This window comes from Xenopus laevis, chromosome 9_10L (assembly GCF_017654675.1).
Source record: "Xenopus laevis strain J_2021 chromosome 9_10L, Xenopus_laevis_v10.1, whole genome shotgun sequence".
Classification (NCBI taxonomy): Eukaryota; Metazoa; Chordata; class Amphibia; order Anura; family Pipidae; genus Xenopus; species Xenopus laevis.
The window spans coordinates 8,261,359-8,283,016 of record NC_054387.1 but is presented as its reverse complement, the minus strand read 5'-3'; the positions used below and the strand labels follow the sequence as shown (position 1 = coordinate 8,283,016).

Here is a 21,658-nt window from a genome sequence, read left to right as displayed (position 1 = left end):
TTGATGGGAGGTGCTCCCCAACACTCATTTACATATCCCGCCTCTGCATTATGTGTCTATATAAAGTAGCATGCTGGGTTATACAGGTCTGTAGGGCCACTTTGCATAGTAGATAACAGCCATTTAGAAAATAACTGTTCCTGACATACTTTGATGATCATTCTTAATTTTGTGTGTGCTTTAATTATTAAAGAACTATCAAGTAAATGAAAATGTAATATAAGTTTCAGCATGCTGAAATAAGAAACTTTGTAAATACAATCAATTAAATATTCTGCATCATTTCTGAAATAATCAAGTTTATCTTCACTATCCCTCTCTCAGCATCTGTTTCTCATCATTCTCTCTTCATTCAGGAGTTGGGTGTCAGATAAATGATCCAATATATCTTATAACGTGCTCTTTTTGCCTAGAAGATGTATTAGAGATCACTCTATTAAAATCACCAGGTATCCTGTCTCTCTACGTGCAGAATTTGTGCATTAGGCAGTTATTTTGTTAGATTTTGTTTGTATCAGTTATTTGAATTTGACCCCAATGTTATTAAAAGGGAAAAAATCTAAATATTCAGGAAGGCTGGTGGTTTTAAACTCGGACTGTTATTGGTGAGTATAGAAAATGTTATTCTATGATGCTTGTCTTTCCCGCTGGCAGTTGAGGTGGATACTTGAACCACTTGAAAGTTATTGCTCCCCAAAATGGTCTGGCCTTTGGGATAGGCTTAGAGAGGGCAAAACATATCGTAGGCCTGGTGGAACGTGAGACAGTTTTGCACTTTCCTGTAACACTAGACATGTCTGTTCCCTACAGCATAATAACTGATTCATACCAATTATATATTATCCCCAAAACCCAATGATGGAACTAGAGGCCATTTTTGATGTGACTTAACTGCAAACTCCTGAGATCCTTCTGAATGCAGCCTCAGGTCATAATTAGCCATCTACCATGGGGTTAATGGGATCCATGGATGGGGTTTTTAAGTTTGATACAGGGGGGGTTAAGCAGCCCAATTCTAAGTGGCTTTGCAGCATAACACCCCTCAATTGGTGCCGCCCTAAACCCGAGCCTTTGTGGCCTTCCCATAAATCCGGGCCTGATCACATTCGTAAACCTATGACTAGGCCATGGGAATTCTCTCATTGTGTCCCTTGTCATTATTAAACCCCGACCCGTTATAGACATCCATTTAGTCTGGTCTACACGACATCCAACTAGTGGCGTAACTAGATATTCCTGGGCCCCACAGCAAATTATTTTTCAGGCCCCCAAAATTAGGGGCTTATGGGGCTCCTATTCTACCTGGGCCCTCCTCTGTAGTTATGCCCCTGTATTAGTATTAGCTGTATTCATGGGAGTCAACTTGGTATCTCCTAAATCTGCCTATTCTGAGCTCTATGTCACACACATAGATATTATTTTATACACAATGAGATAAAAGATGATTTAAAACATCAAATTTATTTACAAATATATATATATAGAGTACAGAAAAAAGAATTATAAATAAAGTAATCCAAAACAGAAGAGGAAGAAGAAGGTTGACAAAATGTTCTCATCTTCTTTGTAAAGCTGTATTGGCTGCTACAGATGTCGCCTCATCGAAACAAATGTACTGAAGAAGGAATCTCCGTTGTACACAGGTTTACTGCTGGGGGTGTACCCTTCTGTTTTATCGTGTATACAGGAAACACAACATTCTTGGCTGCTCTGGTAACCTAATGGTAAGAAAACAAAAGCAATGAATAAAATAGCAATAGGCACAAAACAAAAAATAGAAATGTTGCCAATACAGGGCACAGGGCATGGGAATGGTCCTTCTGCATCTTTTAGAATTTCTTAAGCTGAAAGTCAGTATTGTTTTATATATGCAGAAAGGCTGGGGTTTGGGTTATAGCTACAGGTGCTGCAGAGGTTGAAACCATGAGTAGGTCCTGGAATCTGATTGGCCTACCAAAATATAATCTAGATCATAAAAGGGTCACACAGTTACCCCTTATGAAGTGACTAGTGGATATGAGTGGAAATGTTGGTGCTTTGGTATTAGTGTGATAAAACTGGGCTTAATCCAAATTATCCACCTGCACCCATGGGCCTCTTATTTCTAAGTTTAACATCAATGATTGTGCCTAAGAACAGGGCCATGCTGGAAAAGTTGATTCCATGAACACCATGAAAAATCGGATCTCTCCCCTATGCCCACATTGAGTGGGGCGATATCGGGCTGATCCGATCGTGGGCCCTAGGGCCCAATGATCGGATCCCAATGCAGGTCGGACTGCGGGACCACATCAACGAACAGAAGCGGCCGAGATTTGACGGGATTTTTAACTCTGCCCGACCGACATCTGGACAAATTTCGGCACTCACCATATAGGGAATGTAATGGCAGCCCTATAATTATGGGATGATTGATACTTACATATAGAAATTTGGGGCGCTTTTTTGTTTCACATCTCATGCCAGCTCTCTATAGGAACCAATGATTTCTTTAAAGCTCCCATCAGCTGAGCTGGTTGGCCTCTGGCATTTACAGTGATGATACAGCCTAGGTTTTCCTTTTCTTCCCTGCAGGACCCTCAGACTCAGGGGTCTTTTGGAAATGTCTTTTTTTCCGTGCAGGTACTTCAGGCTCAGAGGTCTTTATGAAATTTCCTCCACATGTCTGCTCATGCTCTCGGAACCAGCGTTCCTTGGAGGAGGGCACCATATTTCTTGTCCTTTTCACTACTTTTTGGCAGGGCCCATCGCATGTCCAGCAATGCTTCTTTAATGCCTCAACTTCTTCGGCAAAATTGTGTGCAATCTAAGGAAATGACGAGAAAAGCAACATATAAGATCAGTGATGACACATAATTTAGTATATATAAAAATATATGTTTACTGTATGTCTAATTCAAACATCATATTGTACTAAATCACTTACCGATATATTTGTGCCGATCCTTCCATTGATGAATTCCATTATCGTTATGAAATTTACCCCATGCGGGGCGTCTGGTTCTCTCAGGTTTGTGGCACATAGGGAGGCATGGATCATCTCATGAAGGAGAGACTGCAGGGAATAATAAGCACAGTTACCTAAATGCTTGATACAGGCAACTGGGTTATCTTACAGCACGTGAATCTTAATGTATCTATGAAATATTATTCTTTTAATCTAATACATATATAACAAAACACTTACTTCCACCGTATCCCTTCTAGGCCGCTGTTCAAGGATCGGTTGGCTCAGTTCTATTTTGCATCCTTTGCAATTCCCGTTCTCATCCTTAGGATGAGTGCATTGTCCTGCCGACCTAGATAAAAATGTAGATAATTAAGCGACAATCAAGCAACCGACCCACATGGGCACAACACTAAAATTTCCTGCTTCTTTCTTGGGACATATATCTTTCTGTCCACACTGGTTGCTAAAACCATTGTGTATGCTGTTATCATGTACAATGTGTAGAATGGCAGTCTGTGTAGAACATATTTCTGCACTGGAAACATATTTCTGCTCTGGAACCCCCTTATCCAGAAAGTTCAGAATTATGGGAAGGCTGTCTCCCATAGACTCCGCTTTTAATTAAATAATTCAAATACTAAAAATGATTTCCTTTTTCTCTCTCATAATAAAGCAGTAGCTTGTACTTGATCCAAACTACATTATCATTAATGCTTATTGAAGGCAAAGCAATCCTATTGGGTTTATTTAATGTTCAAATGAGTTTTTAGTAGACAAAGTATGGAGATCCAAATTATAGAAAGATCCATTATCCATAAAACCCCAGGTCTCAAGCATTCTGGATAATGTGTATGTACTTCTATAAATAAGGTCTCTTGTATGCACATATAATAGACCAAGGCAGCCTATAGGTTAGGGGTTTTTGCTGGTAACTGTCTCCTGGATGAGGCCAACCGCCAAATGGCACAAGTAGTTTGTAGGAAATCTAAAACCTCTACAATGGTGGATATTTTTTGCTTCCCATTTTGTTTCCATTTACAGTAGTTTTAAATGAGAGCGCACATGTTTCCTTTCAGTTTAAGAAGTGACTTTAAGAATATCAAGAAATTGTTCAGTTGGGCTTTGTAGTTGCAAAGGAATTTGGGGGTGTGCTGGGTGTGTTTGTTGTTTGGGTCACAACCCTCATGACTTACCGAGTCAACTTCCTGCTCCACTTGACTTTAAGCTCAGGTAATATGCCGATGAAGATGGTATCTCTGAATAAATCAAACAGATCCTGCAGGTTTGGCTTTGGGTCGATAATTTCCCAAATGGGATCGACGATAGAGGTGGCGTCTGCTGGAGTGGGACTTGAGGTACGTTGGCTCTTATGATGAAAATTAGAAGATTGATCATTAAAATTTGAAGTTTGATTGTTCTCTTGACTCATGATGGCTGCTGATCGCTAGCGTCACTTGTCACGAACTGATGGTGTTTAGTCAGTCAGTGTATGATGCTGGTAGATATCATTGTGATGTCATGCACTGCGCCATGGAAACCATTATTGCCTCATTTTCCAAGTGCAATTGGCCCCGCCTCTGCATTACAGGGAAAAGAGAAATAAAAAGAACTGGCCCATATATTTGCACCCTCCCATCCGATCGTGTCCACAAACTCATATATATACACTCAATTAAAACATGACTTTTATTAATCAAATTAAAAATAAAGTAGTCCAGTAAACAATAAAACCCGGTTAGGATCGGGGAAACTGATTAACTAGGGGTAGTGGGCTGTTGGTACATATAAATGGCAGTATTTAATCTGGGAAATCAACCCAGAGACCTGTTATCCCATATTTCTATTACAGGCATTATCTAATAACGAGTGGTAGGGGTTATAGAAATCACCCAATGCGACTCCTAGAGTCATCACCCCATTCACCCACATAAAGTCACATACCCCAAGGGTCAGCGGAACCGAATTGGTAGGGTTCTAGATATCACCCATTTGATTAACACAAAGAACGTTCAAAATTGCAGTTTGTGTGTATATATATATATATATATATATATATATGAGTTTGTTGACATGATCGGATAGCGGGTCAGTTCTTTTTCTCTCTTTTCCCTGTAATTCATTACTTGACCCTGCACACCATCTACTGTTTTTCTTATTTGATGGGAGGTGCTCCCCAACACTTCATTTATATATCGAATTATTATTGAATTATTCATGCTTTTTCCAAGATAGTGATGTCTTTTTCTTGATGTCATTTGGATATATAGTAAATTGCATTGACCCTTGAAAATTCAGTAAACATTCTTTGTTCTTATTTTATGTTTATTTCACAGTTAGAAAAAAAGTCTCGCTAATGCATTGATATATTTGGACAATTCACCTTTATTATTACTGTTTGGACAAGAATAATAAGCACTTCAAGTCACTATACAGGTATTATAATGGTATGTTAATACACAATGTATCACAGTGTTTTATTGTTTTGATTGTATATGCACTTTGTGATGTCACTTAATTAGAGGGGAGGGGTGTGCCTCTTCTGCACTATTATATACCTGTGAACTAAGTTACACTGATGAGAGCGCTTGAGAAAGGAGGTTGTACCTATGAAACGTTGTGTGGAGATCTCAATAAACTGCAAATATTTGTGTGCCATCTGATTTTCTACTTTCCCTAGCTGCTGGGGGACTATTTGGGCCACTCAGGGCCGCCATTAGAAATCACAGGGCAGAGTACAACAACATTTTTGGGGCCCCCTGGGCCTGCTCTCCCCGGACCCCAAGCCCCACCCCAGATCCCACACACTCCACACCACAGTTAAAAGACCACACAGACATCAGCGCTAAAAACGGTAACACAAGTTATAAAAAGCCATTGATGGCCAGTTAAAAAAAAAAGTGAGGTGCCAGGGCCCCCATTAAAGTTTTTTTTTAAAAAAGAATTGGTGGTCAGGGCCCTCCTACAAGTTAAAAAAAAACATTGGGGCACCAGAGAATATTTTTTTAAAAAAAACATTGGTGTCAGGGGCCTATAGATTATTAAAATAATACATTGGTGGCCAAGGGTTTAAAAAAACACATATTGGTGTTCAGTAGAACTGAAGGTGTGGCTTCAGGATTTCATGACGTCGAGTCTTTTCACAGCTTCGGGCTTCAGGAGAGGCGACACGGCTTCGGCCCTGTCAAGTGGGGCCCGGCTATTTTAAAAAAGGGCAGCACAGCCGGGCCCCCTTCACTTGTATCCCCTGATGGCGGCCCTGGGGCCACTACTTAAAATGCCAGGGCCTATTTTGAATCCCGATCCCGACCTGCTCAAGATTGACCTCTTTTACCAATATATATTGAAATTGTATATGAATTTGGGGCGTTATGGGGCCTAGGGTTGCCACCTGGCTGGTATTTTACCGTCCTGGCCAGTAAAAATGATGCTTGATGCCGATGTTATTAATAGGAAAAAAACGACAAGAATAAAGGAAGGCCGGTATTTTTTTCCAGAAAAGGTGGCAACCCTAATGGGGCCCCTATTCCACCTGGGGGCCCCCCTGCAGCCGCAGGATCTGCTTCCTCTGTAGTTATACCCCTGTATCCAACCCCACGCTGTCTCCTCTCCAGTTCTGACAGACATTTCCAACATGGCTGCCCCATTTCTTTGCAAACACATCAGCGGCATATAGTGTTAATAACTACCACACTGCAGCCAAGCTGTAATATTAACATATATGTTCACATCTGGACTCTCAAGAGACCTTTTTTTGACGTTGAAGGAGCAAGTAGTTTTCCCTCAACTAAAGCTGTGTGAGGAACTTTTAGCTTAAGTCTCTCATGAGGGGATTTAATTCCTTATTTTTCATAAATTGGTGTCACAAGATATTGAGAAACCGTGCTCTGGGCCAGTAAAATATATAAGCACAACTTTACTACATGTACATTTTAACTGTGAAGAGACTTATAGCGATAGCCGCCTGTGAAACACTTTCTTTCACACGAATACAGCCCGCCAATACAACAGCAGACTTGACTTGAGGCTTCGTCTAGCGCATGCGTACTTGGAAGTGAGACGGAACTTAATGCGCATGCCAGACGCTGCAGCAGGAAGCTGGGTGCGCATGCGCAATTTCGGATCGCTTGTCGGAAGTAAATATTCTGGTGTTTGCTGTCCGGAGGAACTGAGTCTGAGCCATGGGTGGGGTGCTGGGATTGTGTTCTGTCGCCAGCTGGGTGAGTAAAGACAGGCTGAATGTCCTGGTTCAGGAGCTCTGTGGTGATCTGGCGAGTGTTAGTAACCGAGGAACCAGCGCCCTTAGTCAGAAGCAGGGGAAACATTTACACTTCCGGTTTTAGTAAACGCATTTCATGCCTAATGACCGATCATGGCTTTAGAAATGAACTGTTTATCAGGATATCGGGGAGCAAATAATCCCTAGGAATCCATCCGCCCAGCCTGAGATCCTTCCGCCGAGCCAACTCCCAGCAGCCTATGGGTATAGTCGCACTAAAACTCCCTGCATTCCTGAAGCTGCTGGAGTATCCTGGGATTTGTAGTAACTTATTCTTAGGCTGTCACTTTAATAACAGCAAATTAAAGACTGCCGCAGGATTTAGTCACCTATAGCAACCAATCAGCATTGTTGTTGTGAAAAAACATACATCTGATTGGCTGCTGTGCCTTTTTAGATTTGGTATCACCTATGTGGCTTTTATTACCTATTATTTAGGGCTCCTTGGAAGCTAAAGGCCAGGGCTGTACCCCTAACAACAGCTGGACAGCCATTGGCTATTTCTGTAATAAATTACCCAGCGCTGAATTCTACGCTCTTGCCTATTATAAAGGCCAAATAAGCCCCAGACAACAGATGGTTTCCCTTATTTAGAGTTTCCAGTGCCTCCTGTAAAGATGTATTATTAGCAGCTAAGCGGTATTGCCTTGGTATAAAACATATCTGTAATAGGGACTGTATGTGGTCTCTAATTTATAAATACAGGTATGGGATCTGTTATCCGGAAGACTCCGTTTTATCAAAATACTCCAAATATTTAAAAAAAAAAAAAAAGATTTCCTTTTTCTGTGTAATAATAAAACAGTCGCTTGTACTTGATCCCAACTAAGATATAATTAATCCTTATTGGAAGCAAAACCAGCCTATTGGGTTTATTTAATGATTTTCTAGTAGACTTAAAGTATGGAGATCCAAATTACAGAAAGATCTGGAAAACCCCAAGTCCCGAGCATTCTGGATAACAGGTCTCATACCGGTACTTGATCTCAGCTAAGATATAATTAATCCTTATTGGAGGCAAAAACCAGTCTATTGGGTTTATTTAATGTTTACATGATTTTCCAGTAGACTTAAAGGAGAAGGAAAGGCTAAAACTAAGTAAGCTTTATCAGAAAGGTCTATATAAATCCACCAGTAAACCCCCAAAGTAATGCTGCTCTGAGTCCTCTGTCAAAAGAAACAGCACATTTCTTTCCTTCTATTGTGTACTCATGGGCTTCTGTATCAGACTTCCTGTTTTCAGCTTAAACCTCCAGGGCTAGGGCTTGAGCATGCTCAGTTTGCTACTCTCTCCCTGCTGTAATCTTAACCCAGAGCTATGAGTGAGCAGGGAAAGACTCAGGACGTGATGTCACAGCAAGCTAATATGGCAGCTGCTATCCTAAACAAACAGAGCTTCTAGAGCAGTTTACTCAGGTATAGTAAAGCATTCTTCAGAATAAATATAGTGTTATAGCTTGCACTATTGTGGCAAATCTATTGGCAATAAAAGGTGGCTTTACTTCTCCTTTAAGGCATGAAGATCCAAATTAAGGAAAGATCCATTATCCAGAATACTCCAGGTCCTGAGCATTCTGGATAACAGGTCCCATACCTATAGTGACTGTTCTTAAGCAACAGACTGCGGATGGAAGCATTCCCTCTATCCATTAGTGTACGGCCAGATCAATGAGCGGCTAAATCTCTGGCTAATTGTGCATATTGCATACGTCCGGACGCATTCTATAACTGGTGGGGGCTCGCTGAGAAAAGTCCTGCACTGAAAATCATATGATTGGTTTTTATACGCTTCTCAGAGTTTTATGCAGCAAACTCCCATAAATTCTTTCTTTGTCTCAGTGCCCTTGGAAAGCAGCCAGGCCTCACATCGCTGATAACATTCTTCTAAAACGCCAGTTAGTAGGGGAGGGCTGGTAACACAGGCAAATCTATGCTGAGCATGTCCGGAAATGCAGGGAGTTGTAGTTCTGCAGCTGGATGTTGAACTACTTACTATGGCTTTAAACATGGAATTTATTATTGTGACTCCAGAAAACCAAAAAACCTAAAGCTGCTTCTCATATTTTATTTTGTAGATCCCGTGTCTGTGCAGCAGTGCAACATGTCTGCTGTGTCGGTGCTGCCCGAATACCGGCAATTCTACGGTGACCCGCATTGTCTACGCATTCCTCATGCTGCTTGGGGCCATTCTCTCTTGCATAATGCTCTCCCCGGGCATATCGGACCAATTAAAGAAGGTACGACTAACTGTATTGAGCAGAGAGGAACGTTCCACCCCAAAAGATTTCACTGCTTCATTTGTTGGGATATTTTAAAGGGATTGTTCCCCTTTGAATCGTTTTAAGTATGATGTAGAGGCTGATATTCTGAGACAATTAGCCATTGGTCTTCATTTTTTATTATTTGTGGTTTTTGAATTATTTAAGTTTTTGCTCAGCAACTCTCCAGTATGTAATTTCAGCAATCTGGTTGCTAGGGTCCAAATTACCTTAGCAACCAGGTAGTAGTTGGAATGAGAGACTAGAATACGAGAGCGCCTAAATATTAAGATAAATAAAAATGATATAGGAAGAGCACCTAAATATAAAAATAGATAAAAAAGGCCGCACCAAAAAAATTGTAGCCTCCTAGAGCAATTGTTTATGAGCTGCCGGGGTCAGTGACCCCAATTTGAAAGCTTGAAAGAGTCTGAAGCAGGAGGCAAGTCAAGGCTAAGGATTGGCCATTCTGTAATATATTAACATGAAGGTGAACCACCCCTTTATGAAATGGCAGAGAATGCTCATTTTCTGCACCAAATTCATTGATCTGTTTCCCACCAGATTCCTGGATTTTGTGAAGATGGCTTTGGGACGCAGTTACCCCACATTGATGGCTACGTCAACTGCAACGTGCTGGTCGGATACAAGGCCGTCTATCGTGTCAGTTTCGCTATGACCATGTTTTTCCTCGCTATGAGCATATTTATGTTGGGAGTCAAGACAAGCAAAGATCCACGAGCCGCCATACACAATGGGTAAGCTAGGTATTCCCCTGTACTAAGCACAATTCAGCAGGAACAGTCATACGTTTGCTCATAGTCTGTACATAGAGATCCCATAAAACTATGGCAGCATAGGTATTCCCCTGTACTAAGCACAATTCAGCAGGAACAGTCCCTAAGTTTGCTTATAGTCTATACAGAGAGATCCCATAAAACTATGGCAGCATAGGTATTCCTCTGTACTAAGCACAATTCAGCAGGAACAGTCCCCTAAGTTTGCTCATAGTCTGTACAGAGAGATCCCATAAAACTATGGCAGCATAGGTATTCCCTGTACTAAGCACAATTCAGCAGGAACAGTCCCCTAAGTTTGCTCATAGTCTGTACAGAGAGATCCCATAAAACTATGGCAGCATAGGTATTCCCTGTACTAAGCACAATTCAGCAGGAACAGCCCCTAAGTTTGCTCATAGTCTGTACAGAGAGATCCCATAAAACTATGGCAGCATAGGTATTACCCTGTACTAAGCACAATTCAGCAGGAACAGTCCCCTAAGTTTGCTCATAGCCTGTACAGAGAGATCCCATAAAACTATGGCAGCATAGGTATTCCCTGTACTAAGCACAATTCAGCAGGAACAGTCCCCTAAGTTTGCTCATAGTCTGTACAGAGAGATCCCATAAAACTATGGCAGCATAGGTATCTCCCCTGTACTAAGCACAATTCAGCAGGAACAGCCCCTAAGTTTGCTCATAGTCTGTACAGAGAGATCCCATAAAACTATGGCAGCATAGGTATTCCCTGTACTAAGCACAATTCAGCAGGAACTGCCCCTAAGTTTGCTCATAGTCTGTGCAGAGAGATACCATAAAACTATGGCAGCATAGGTATTTATTGCTCACTATGATAAATGTAATATAAATAAATGTGGCATGCTGGGAAACAAAGCTATATTGTCTGACTCTAACATATAAGGACGATGACTTAAAACATTTATTTTGTTTATTTCAGGTTTTGGTTCTTTAAAGTATTGGCTCTGGCTGGAATTATGGTTGGTGCTTTCTATATCCCAGAAGGACATTTTACATCTGGTAAATACTATAAACCTACCGATATTCACAAAGTTTCAACACAAAACATTCTGTTGTAAAGGTTTATGCAATAATTTAACTTTTACTCAAAAAAACCCCAAAATGTATTTTAACAAATTAACGTGTGATTCCAACGTTTCTTTACTGACTTTAGAATCAATGTAGCAGCAGTCAGGAAACCTGTGAGGAAGCATTGAACATCTGACTTGTGCTACATTGTTTCACCAGTGTAGAAAGGGGCAAATAAAATCAGATTTACTAATAACTTCAAAACCTATACAAATTTGCTTTGAATATTTTCTTTCAATAGGAAAAATGTGTGGGTCATTTATCAACAATGGGCAGTAACCCACGTCAACCAATCAAATTGCTGCATTCATCATTCTACTTCCAGCTGGCATTAAAACGCTTATCACTGATTGGTTACTAATAGGTAACTGCCCATAGGCAAATTTGCCCAGTGTTGATAAATGAGCCCCATTGGGTTTTCCTTGAGGGGGGTTTTACATGTCCTTTCATTTTAACTCATCGTTTATTTTTTCGTTCAGCCTGGTTCTGGATAGGAGTATGTGGAGCCTGCTGTTTCATCGTTTTTCAGTTAATTCTGCTTGTGGACTTTGCCCATTCCCTAAATGAGAACTGGGTGGAGCGCATGGAGGAAGGAAACTCTAAGTGCTGGTATGCAGGTACGTTCTGTATCTCTGCAGTAAATATGTGATACTACTGAGTCCGCTTGCAGTACCGTGATGATGCTATTCATTCAGCCATGATTCGTATCATGTGAGGGAGTAATACCTACTTACTGGGTATTAATCAGCCACTGAGGGAAGAGAGCCCTCTGTTTAAAGAAACAGTAACACCAAATAAAGAAAGTGTAATACAAATATAATGTAGAGTTGCCCTGCACTGGTAAAACTGGTGTGTTTGCTTCAGAAACACTACTATTGTTTATATAAATAAGCTGCTGTGTAGCCATGGGGGCAGCCATTCAAGCACAGGATACACAGTAGATAACAGATAAGTACTACTATAGTTTATATAAACAAGCTGCTGTGTAGCCATGGGGGCAGCCATTCAAGCACAGGATACACAGTAGATAACAGATAAGTACTACTATAGTTTTTATAAACAAGCTGCTGTGTAGCCATGGGGGCAGCCATTCAAGCAAAGGATACACAGTAGATAACAGATAAGTACTACTATAGTTTATATAAACAAGCTGCTGTGTAGCCATGGGGACAGCCATTCAAGCACAGGATACACAGTAGATAACAGATAAGTACTACTATAGTTTATATAAACAAGCTGCTGTGTAGCCATGGGGGAAGCCATTCAAGCACAGGATACACAGTTGATAACAGATACGTACTACTATAGTTTATATAAACAAGCTGCTGTGTAGCCATGGGGGAAGCCATTCAAGCACAGGATACACAGTTGATAACAGATAAGTACTACTATAGTTTATATAAACAAGCTGCTGTGTAGCCATGGGGGAAGCCATTCAAGCACAGGATACACAGTTGATAACAGATAAGTACTACTATAGTTTATATAAACAAGCTGCTGTGTAGCCATGGGGGCAGCCAGAGGAGGAAAGGCTCAGGTTACACAGCATATAAGCTCTGTAGAACATAATGGTGTTATCTTTTATCCACTATTTAACCTGTGCCATATAGCTTTTTTTCCATTTCCACCATTGCTACACAGCAGCTTTTTATACGAACTATAGTAACTTTTCTAAAGCAAACAGATCAGTTTTACCAGTGCAGAGCATGATCTTTTCATTCCACTTTCCTTTTTTGGTGTTACTGTTCCTTTAATTATTTCAGTGCAGATATACCGATTTAGGTGGTGGAGAAGCAGAGCTTGCAGAGAGGTCGAGGAGAAGGATACAGTGCATGTTGCATTGTAGATTGCTGAGGCTTCATATATTTGTTGGGAGTGGGGTCCTTGAATAGTTTGGTGTACCTTTTAATAAATACCCCCTCTAGCAGAGCACCCCAGGCTCCTCCCTACTCTACCTGCCCCTAGTTGTGGCTCTGAGGTGGACAAATAATATGGCAGCAAGTTCACACTTCCACTTCAGTGTGTTTTGCCTAAGCAGTAAGCCATACCCACATACTGTACCATCTAATGCAAACAGTATGGCCGCACAATAAAAGTAACTGTATAAATATTAGAATCCACTTTTTGGGATTCACCCGAATCCTCCATGAAAGATTCGGCCGAATACCGAAACAAATCCTAATTTGCAGATGCAAATTAGGGGAGGGAAAGAAAGAGGTGGGAAAAATGTATTTTACTTCCTTGTTTTTGTGACAAAAAGTCACGTGATTTCCCTTCCCACACCTAATTTACATAAGGAAATTAGGATTTGGATTCGGTTCGGCCGAATCCTGCTGAAAAAGGCTGAGTCCTGGATTCAGTGCATCCCTATATATTATCCAAATGCTGCTGCTTCTGTGTAGTAATGATGCTTCTTTCTTTCTTTTCCAGTGTTGCTATCCTTTACCATCCTATGTTATTCCTTATCTTTACTCTTCATCGTCTTCCTCTTCTTATACTACACAAAGTCCGATGGTTGCACCGAGAACAAATTCTTCATCAGCTTCAACATGATCCTGTGTGTGATTGTATCGGTCGTCTCCATCCTTCCCAAAGTGCAGGTATAGTAACTGTTACTGTGTCACATGCTCAGTGGGCTCTGATTGGCTGTTGAGAAGCTAAGCTTAGGGCTCGTCACTAATTATCCAGCAGAAAATGAGCTTCCCTGGCTGTAATATAAGCTGATGCTACAGGTTTGCTGATTATTAAATTCTGATGCTAATTGCACTGGTTTCTGTGCTGCCATGTAGTAATTATCTGTATTAATTACTAATCAGCCTTATATTGTGACATTTCTATTCTATGTGTACTGTATATTTTGAGTGGGTCCCTAAGCTCAGTAAGTGACAGCAGCACAGAGCATGTGCAGTGAATCAGCAGAAAAGAAGATGGGGAGCTACTGGGGCATCTTTGGAGACACAGATCTTTACTGCTAAAGGGCTGTGGTTGCCTTGGGCTGGTACAGAAGCACAAAACATCATGTACAACATTCCTAGCAACTTCTTTAGTTTAACTTTCCTTGTCCTTTAAGTAAACATTTAGTATGATACAGAATGGGTCATTCTAAACTACTTTTCAATTGGTCTTCATTATGTATTTCTTATCTTTTTTTTGAATTATTTGAATTCTTCTTCTGAATCTCTCCAGTTTCAAATGGAGTCACTGACCCCATCGAAACAACAAATAGCTCTGTAAGGCTACAAAAGTATTGTTATTGCTGCTTTTTATTACTCCTCTTTCTATTCAGGCCTCTCCTATTCATATTCCAGTCTCTTATTCAAATCAGTGCATGGTTGCTAGGGGAATTTGGACCCTAGCAACCAGATGGATGAAATTGCAAACTGAGGAGCTGCTGAATAAAAAGCTAAATAACTCAAAAGCCATAAAAATGAAAACCGATTGCAAATTGTCTCAGAATAACACTGTCTATAGCATACTAAGTTAATTTAAAGGTGAACAACCCCTCTAAGCTTTAATTATTTAAATTATTACCCACAGTTCCATGGTGCAACAACGAGTCTGATAATTCCTCATGGAGTACTTGAGCGACTACTTGTGGTGCTTTCTATTCCTGTTTCAGGATTGTGCTTTGTTTGCACTGATAAACATCAATAGCAGTGAATGTTTTTCGCTAAACCATTTTATTGTGCATTTTAGGAGCATCAGTCCCGATCCGGTCTTCTCCAGTCCTCTATGATTACTTTATATACCGTCTATCTGACTTGGTCCTCAATGTCTAACGAGCCTGGTGAGTATACCGCCTATTTGCAGTTTCAGCAGTATGGTTGCTATGGCACAAATTACCCTAGCAACCTGGTTTGAATGGGAGACTGCAATATGATTAACCATGCCTTGTATGTAGGGCTGTGTTTCTGTCCCATTAAAGTCCTTTCATTGTGATTTTGTTTATCTGCAGATCGGTCCTGCAACCCAAGTTTGATCAGCATCATATCGACCATAAACTCTCCAGCAATCATCTCTTCTAATGAAACCGTACTTGAACCTACGCCTGAACCCATCAAATCCCTGCAGTGGTGGGAATCTCAGAACATCATTGGGTTTATCCTCTTTGTTGCCTGCCTTATGTACTCAAGGTGAGATTAACATATTGGCTACTGTAGGACATTAATAGGACCGGGAAATTTGTGCTCCTCTACTAACACTGGCATCAATGAGGCTCATTTATAAACATAGGGCAAATTTGCACCTGGGCAGTAACCCATAGCAACCAATCAGTGAGTGGCTTTTTTCAGCCATCTGCAGGTTGAGCAATGAAAGAAAACCTCTGGTTGCCATGGGTTACTGCCCAGGTGCAAATTTGCCTTGTGTTTATAAATGAGCCTATTGTGTCAAGGCAGTAACTGCAGCTGGAAGTGACATCATTAGAAGTAGGCGTGATCCGAAAAAAAAAAGGCGTAAAACTCGCTATTGAGAAGACCCGCGACCTGCAAACCCGGTGAACCGTGACCGGTCTATACCCGCTCCTTAATCTTCTACCTGCAACCCGCAGGTTTTTTTGTACCGCTGCAGGACTCTAGTACAAGCTACATGTGCTTGCTTGGAATGGGTCTCACACACACACACACACACTAGAACCCCCATTTTACGTTTTCCAGGGGACCAGAAAAAAAAAGTGTAAAATCAGGTAAATTTATTAAAAATTGAGGTTTCGCTGTGTATACCATAGTAAATAGGGATGCACCAAATCCATTAATTCAGTTCGGGATTTCCCCAGGATTGAACCTTTAAATAGTGGATTCCCAAATAGTGGATTTTGTGCATCGCAAATAGTAATGGAGGATGCACACAAAAAAATTCACCAGCTGCCTCTGTACCAAGTGGTAGTTCAGCAAGCACATCCACAGCAATGACTCGCAGGACTTGCCTTTTATTGTGCAAAATCAAAGTTTCTGTCAGTGAATAAAGTACCCCCTCTTGTAAAATATAAGGATATAAGTTACCGAAGAGTTTCATGACCATATAATTTTTATACAGGTCATGGAACTCTGGGGTACTTTATTTATTATAATACACACATTTCAGTGAGTCATGTGACAGAAATGACATCAGAACTCACCGTTTATAAGGATATAATAAACAAAAGCCATAAATATCTTGTAAATTATATCCTTATAAACGGTGAGTTCTGATGTCATCAGTTAAAAACGGTGAGTTCTGATGTCATTTCTGTCACATGACTCACTGAAACTTGTGTATTATAATAAATAAAGTACCCCCAGTTGCAAAATATGGGCCGAGTGTTTTTATACAGGTCATGGAACTCGAGGTATCTTCGAATATCCTCAGATTTTCCAACAAGGGGTACTTTATTTATTATAATACACAAGTTTTAGGAGTCATGTGACAGAAATGACATCACTACTCACCATTTATACGGATATAATTTACAAGATATTCAAGGCTTTTGTGTATTATATTGATATATATTAATCTTTCTTCTGCAATGTGTATCTCTCTCTCTCTCTCGCAGTATCCGCAACACGACCAATAGCCAAGTGAACAAGCTCACCCTGTCTGGCAACGATGCCGTAATCCTGGATGACTCGACGGGAACCGGAGACGCAGAAGACGGAGAAGTGAGACGCGTTGTAGACAATGAGAAAGATGGCGTCCAGTACAACTATTCTCTCTTCCTTTTCATGCTCTGCCTCTCCTCTCTGTACATCATGATGACTCTGACTAACTGGTACAGGTGAGAAATCACAATCCGCTTTATTAAAGGGCAAGGAAAGCCAACTTGTTAGGGACCCTCAATGGCTTCTCTTCTTCAAATATCGCCCAGGGCCTTGGGCCTGTGTTTTTTTTTTTTGTTTTTTTTTTGAGAAAAGGAGCGCCAGCCTGGGGTAAGAGGTAAATCATCAAAGTCAGTGGGGGCTAACAGATTGGTTGTTTTTCTACACATCTTAACTTCCAGCTCAATGTATGTTCCGTAAGCCTTACATAGCATACCCCTGCCTTAAAGGGATGGTGCACCTTTAAAGGAGAATTGAACCTGTAATAAAAAAAAAACCCTCCCCCCCAGCCTACCTGCCCACCGGGTAAATGCCCATAATTTTTTACTCACCCCTCCGTGCTTATTCTGGCCTTGGAGTTCACGGCAGCCATCTTCTTCTCCGGTAATCACATTTCCGGTTTCCGAACAACTGCGCATGCGCCGAAAATCTTCGCGACTTTTGGCGCATGCGCAGTGGTTTGGTACCGGAAATTAACTCCAACTGCGATGAAACTTCAGAAAAAGATCAAAGCAAGAAGATGGCTGCCGTGAACTCCGAGCCAGAATCTGCACGGAGGGGTGAGTAAAAAATTAGGGACATTTGGGGGGTTGTTGGCAGGTAGGCTGGGGGGGAGGAGGGAGGGGAGTCTACCCAGGGTTGGGGGGAGGGTTTTTTTTTTATTACAGGTTGAATTCTCCTTTAAGTTAACTTTTAGTATGTTCTAAAATGGCAAATTAATTAATAAATAACATTTCTATTAGTCCTTATTGTTTATTTTGTATAGTTTTTTTGTACTTCTTTTCCTTCTTCTTCTGACTCTTTCCAGCTTTCAAATGGGGGTCACTGACCCCATCTAAAAACAAGTGCTCTGTAAGGCTACAAATGTATTGTTATTGTTACTTTTTATTACTCATCTTTCTATTCAGGCCTCTCCTATTCATATTCCAGTCTCTTATTCAAATCAATGCATGGTTACTAGGGTTGTTAGGACCTCGGCAACCAGATGGCTGAAATTGTCAAAACTCAAAAAGCACAAATAATAAAAAATGAAAACCAATTGCAAATTGTCTCAGAATATCACTTTCTACATCATACTAACAGTTAATTTAAACGTTTACAACCCCTTTAAGGCTCACACTGCTAATAACATGTAAATGCTTATTACTAGTACGCTCGCTAACTTTTTTGTTTTTTTCTACGACTACAGCCCAACCGCAGACTCCAAAACCATGACGAGCACGTGGCCCGCCGTGTGGTTTAAGATCAGCTCCAGCTGGCTGTGTCTGCTCCTCTACTTCTGGACTCTCATCGCCCCCATTGTTCTCTCCAATCGCGAATTCGACTAATCAGACGATCGAACAAAAAGCCGCGCCGCTTTTCTCTTGAATAATCTTTCCATATAACGGAGAACCCTGAAGGGGTCAATGTATAACTTGTATCTTCCTGCTGTTTCTCTTACTTTGATCAAATGTTTTTGGCTTTCCGTCTTGATATTGATAATATATATATATATATTGCTGCCTTTTTATTTGCTGAGCTGATCTAGAGTATTTAAGTCTATTTCCTACTAGTAATCACTGTCGGATATTTTATACGCCAGTTGCACTGCTTCTCTTTTAAGTCAAATTGAGGTAATTCTATTGTTTTTTTCCTATTTTTGCTGTGGGGCTCATTTATAAACACTGGGCAAATTTGCCCCTTGGCAGTAACCCATAGCAACCAATCAGTGATTTGATTTTTCCAGCCACCTTTAAGGAAAACAAATGAAAGCAAACATCTGATTGGTTGCTGTGAGTAAAGCTGGCCATAGACGCACAGATCCTATCGTACGAATCGAGGAAAAGATCGCCAAACGGGCGGATCTTTGCGTCTATGGCCACCATAACTGACCAGGATATTTAATACGCCAGTTGCACTGCTTCTCTTTGAGTCAAATTGAGGCAATGAAAGCAAACATCTGATTGGTTGCTGTGAGTAACTGCCCAGTGTTTCTAAATAACCCACTAGTGTTTATATACACGTTCCAGCCCTGCTATTTTCAGTATTGATGGACCACAAACCTCGAGGGGAATTCGTTGTGTGATGCAGTGCATTGCAGCCCTCGGCCACTGAGCAACACCCCAAAGCTAGAATGTGGGGATCAGTCTTTGTCGTTTTGTAATAGGGATGCACCGAGTCCACTATTTTGGATTTGGCCGAACCCCTGAATTGAATTTGCATATGCAAATTAGGTGTGGGAAGGGGTAACCGGTTTTTACTTCCTGACAAAAAGTCACGCCATTTCCCCGCCCCTTATTTGCATATGCAAATTAGGATTTGGTTCGGCCGGGCAGAAGGATTCAGGCAAATCCGAATCCTGCTGAAAACGGCCGAATCCTGGATTTGGTGCATCCCTATTTTGTAATCAATAGTGGTAGGGGAACAAGTAACAGGGGTCGCTGCTGCCCAAATATGAAGGAAAATGGCTGAAAACTGTGCAAGGGCAATAAAGCACTAAGGAATATTTTTGTTGTAACATGAACACTGTGTAATATATACAAATATATACAAATAAAAATCATGATTTGGCTTCTTGTTTTATTTGACTCCCCAGACCCAAAAGTATAGAAATAGGGACCCCGCTCAATAGAGATTTTTGCCAACACAAGGTATACCCACCTCTGTGCACTATAGTGCCTGGACCAACGAAACAGACGGTTTTAAAGTTAATATTTTGCCATTTTAAAAACTTTGTTACAATTCTGTCTTAAAAATGAAGAACGATCATCCTTCAGTGAATCCGACCCTTCGACTTTTGCATCAGCTTTTAGGGTTGTTACGTCGCCACCAGGATTTCCCAATATACCCGGCTATGGTTTTAAAAATTAGTGGTGAGCACAACTTTCCCTTGTTTGTTATAGTTATACAGGAGCAGTGACCAGCTCCATGTTGTAGCTCCCACCCCCTCCCAGCTATAGTCAGGTGATCCCACTGGTGGCCAATAAAAGGGCAACTGAGATTTACTTTGAAAGCAGCAGGTAAGTTGCAGGTAAAACTTAGAATACAATAGAATTCTGAATCAGATGAAAATTGAGCATAGGACTGGCCAGATATGGGATGACTTTGACGTAGTTGTTCAGCTTAAATATATTGCAATATATGGACAAACAATCTCTGTGTTGTTTAAAGGGTAAGGCATTTTTCAGTAGCAGTAGCACAAAATGTCTCTGTCTTAAATATATTGATAATGGGTTGAGTGCAGAGGACTCTTGTATTTGTCTATATACCCGGCGCCGGCCCCAGATGCGATAATACTGAACAAAATGGCAACACTTATGCTTTTTACTATCCGAAACGGCTTCAGGATAGCAAAAATATCTTTAAAGGGATTCACCTTTAAGTAAACTTTTACTATGTTATAGAATAACTAATTCTAAGCAACTTTTCTATTGGTCTTTATTTTTACTTTATAATAGTTTTTTTTATTTGCCTTCTTCTGACTCTTTCCAGTTTTCAAATGGGGGTCGCTGACCCCATCTAAAAAAAAAAACAACAAATGCTCTGTAAGGCTACAAATGTATTGTTATTGCTACTTTTTATTAATTCTGTTTCTATTCAGGCCTCTCCTATTCATATTCCAATCAATGCATGGTTGCTAGGGGAATTTGGACCCTAGCAACCAGATGGTTGCAATAGAAAACTGGAGAGCTGCTGAATAAAAAGCTAAATAACTCAAAAACCACAAATAATAAAAAAAATGAAGACAACTGCAAATTGTCTCAGAATATCACTCTCACACTGCCCACAATCATTAAAGGGGAAGTAAACGTATCTAGTGCAGAGGACCCTAGACCCCCCCATTTTTATCTGTATCCCCTATACTATCGCCCAACTGTTCACAGAGGGCAGCACAGCACTGCATTTCAGAAGACACAACAGTTACATTCAGGCAGGTGGGGGTCCTCTGCACCAATGAGGGTGTTTACTTTTCCTTTAAATAATAAAATGCTGTTCTGCTGAGGCTGCTCTTGCAACAAAGGTCAGGTGGAGGACAAGTATGGTATGGGATCCGTCATCTGGAAACCTGTTATCCAGAAAGCTCCGAATTACGGAAAGGCTGTCTCCCATAGATTCCATTTTATCCAAATAATCCAAATTTTGAAAACGGAATTCCTTTTTCTCTGTAATAATAAAACAGTCGCTTGTACTACGCAATATGTTGGTGCTATATAAATATAGCAAAAATATATATATATAAAAATATGTTAATAGTAATAAATACTAAGATATAATTAATCCTAATTGGAAGCAAACCCAGCCTATTGGGTTTATTTCATGTTTATGTGATTTTCTAGTTGACTTAAGGTATGAAGGTCCAAATTACAGAAAGATCCGTTATCCGGAGAGCCCTGGGAATTCTGTATAACAGATCCCATACCTGTACAACGAGAGAGCTCACGCCACTGTTATTAAGCCTTTATACAACTCTGTAAACTCTGTAAAGAGTTGAAGCCATTAAATACTAGGTTTATCGG

General features: G+C 40.6%; 1 protein-coding gene across 1 annotated transcript; it reads left to right on the top strand.

The window, feature by feature from the left end:
• The first annotated feature begins 7,094 nt into the window (after positions 1–7,094).
• On the top strand, positions 7,095–19,711 carry serinc3.L (serine incorporator 3 L homeolog). Its single transcript, NM_001092410.1, is given in 10 exon segments — positions 7,095–7,167; positions 9,302–9,463; positions 10,049–10,242; positions 11,222–11,301; positions 11,850–11,987; positions 13,801–13,970; positions 15,067–15,157; positions 15,326–15,503; positions 16,901–17,122; positions 18,352–19,711. Coding segments are annotated over 10 exon segments (1,413 nt in total). The 5' UTR covers positions 7,095–7,128; the 3' UTR covers positions 18,491–19,711.
• The last annotated feature ends 1,947 nt before the right edge of the window (positions 19,712–21,658 follow it).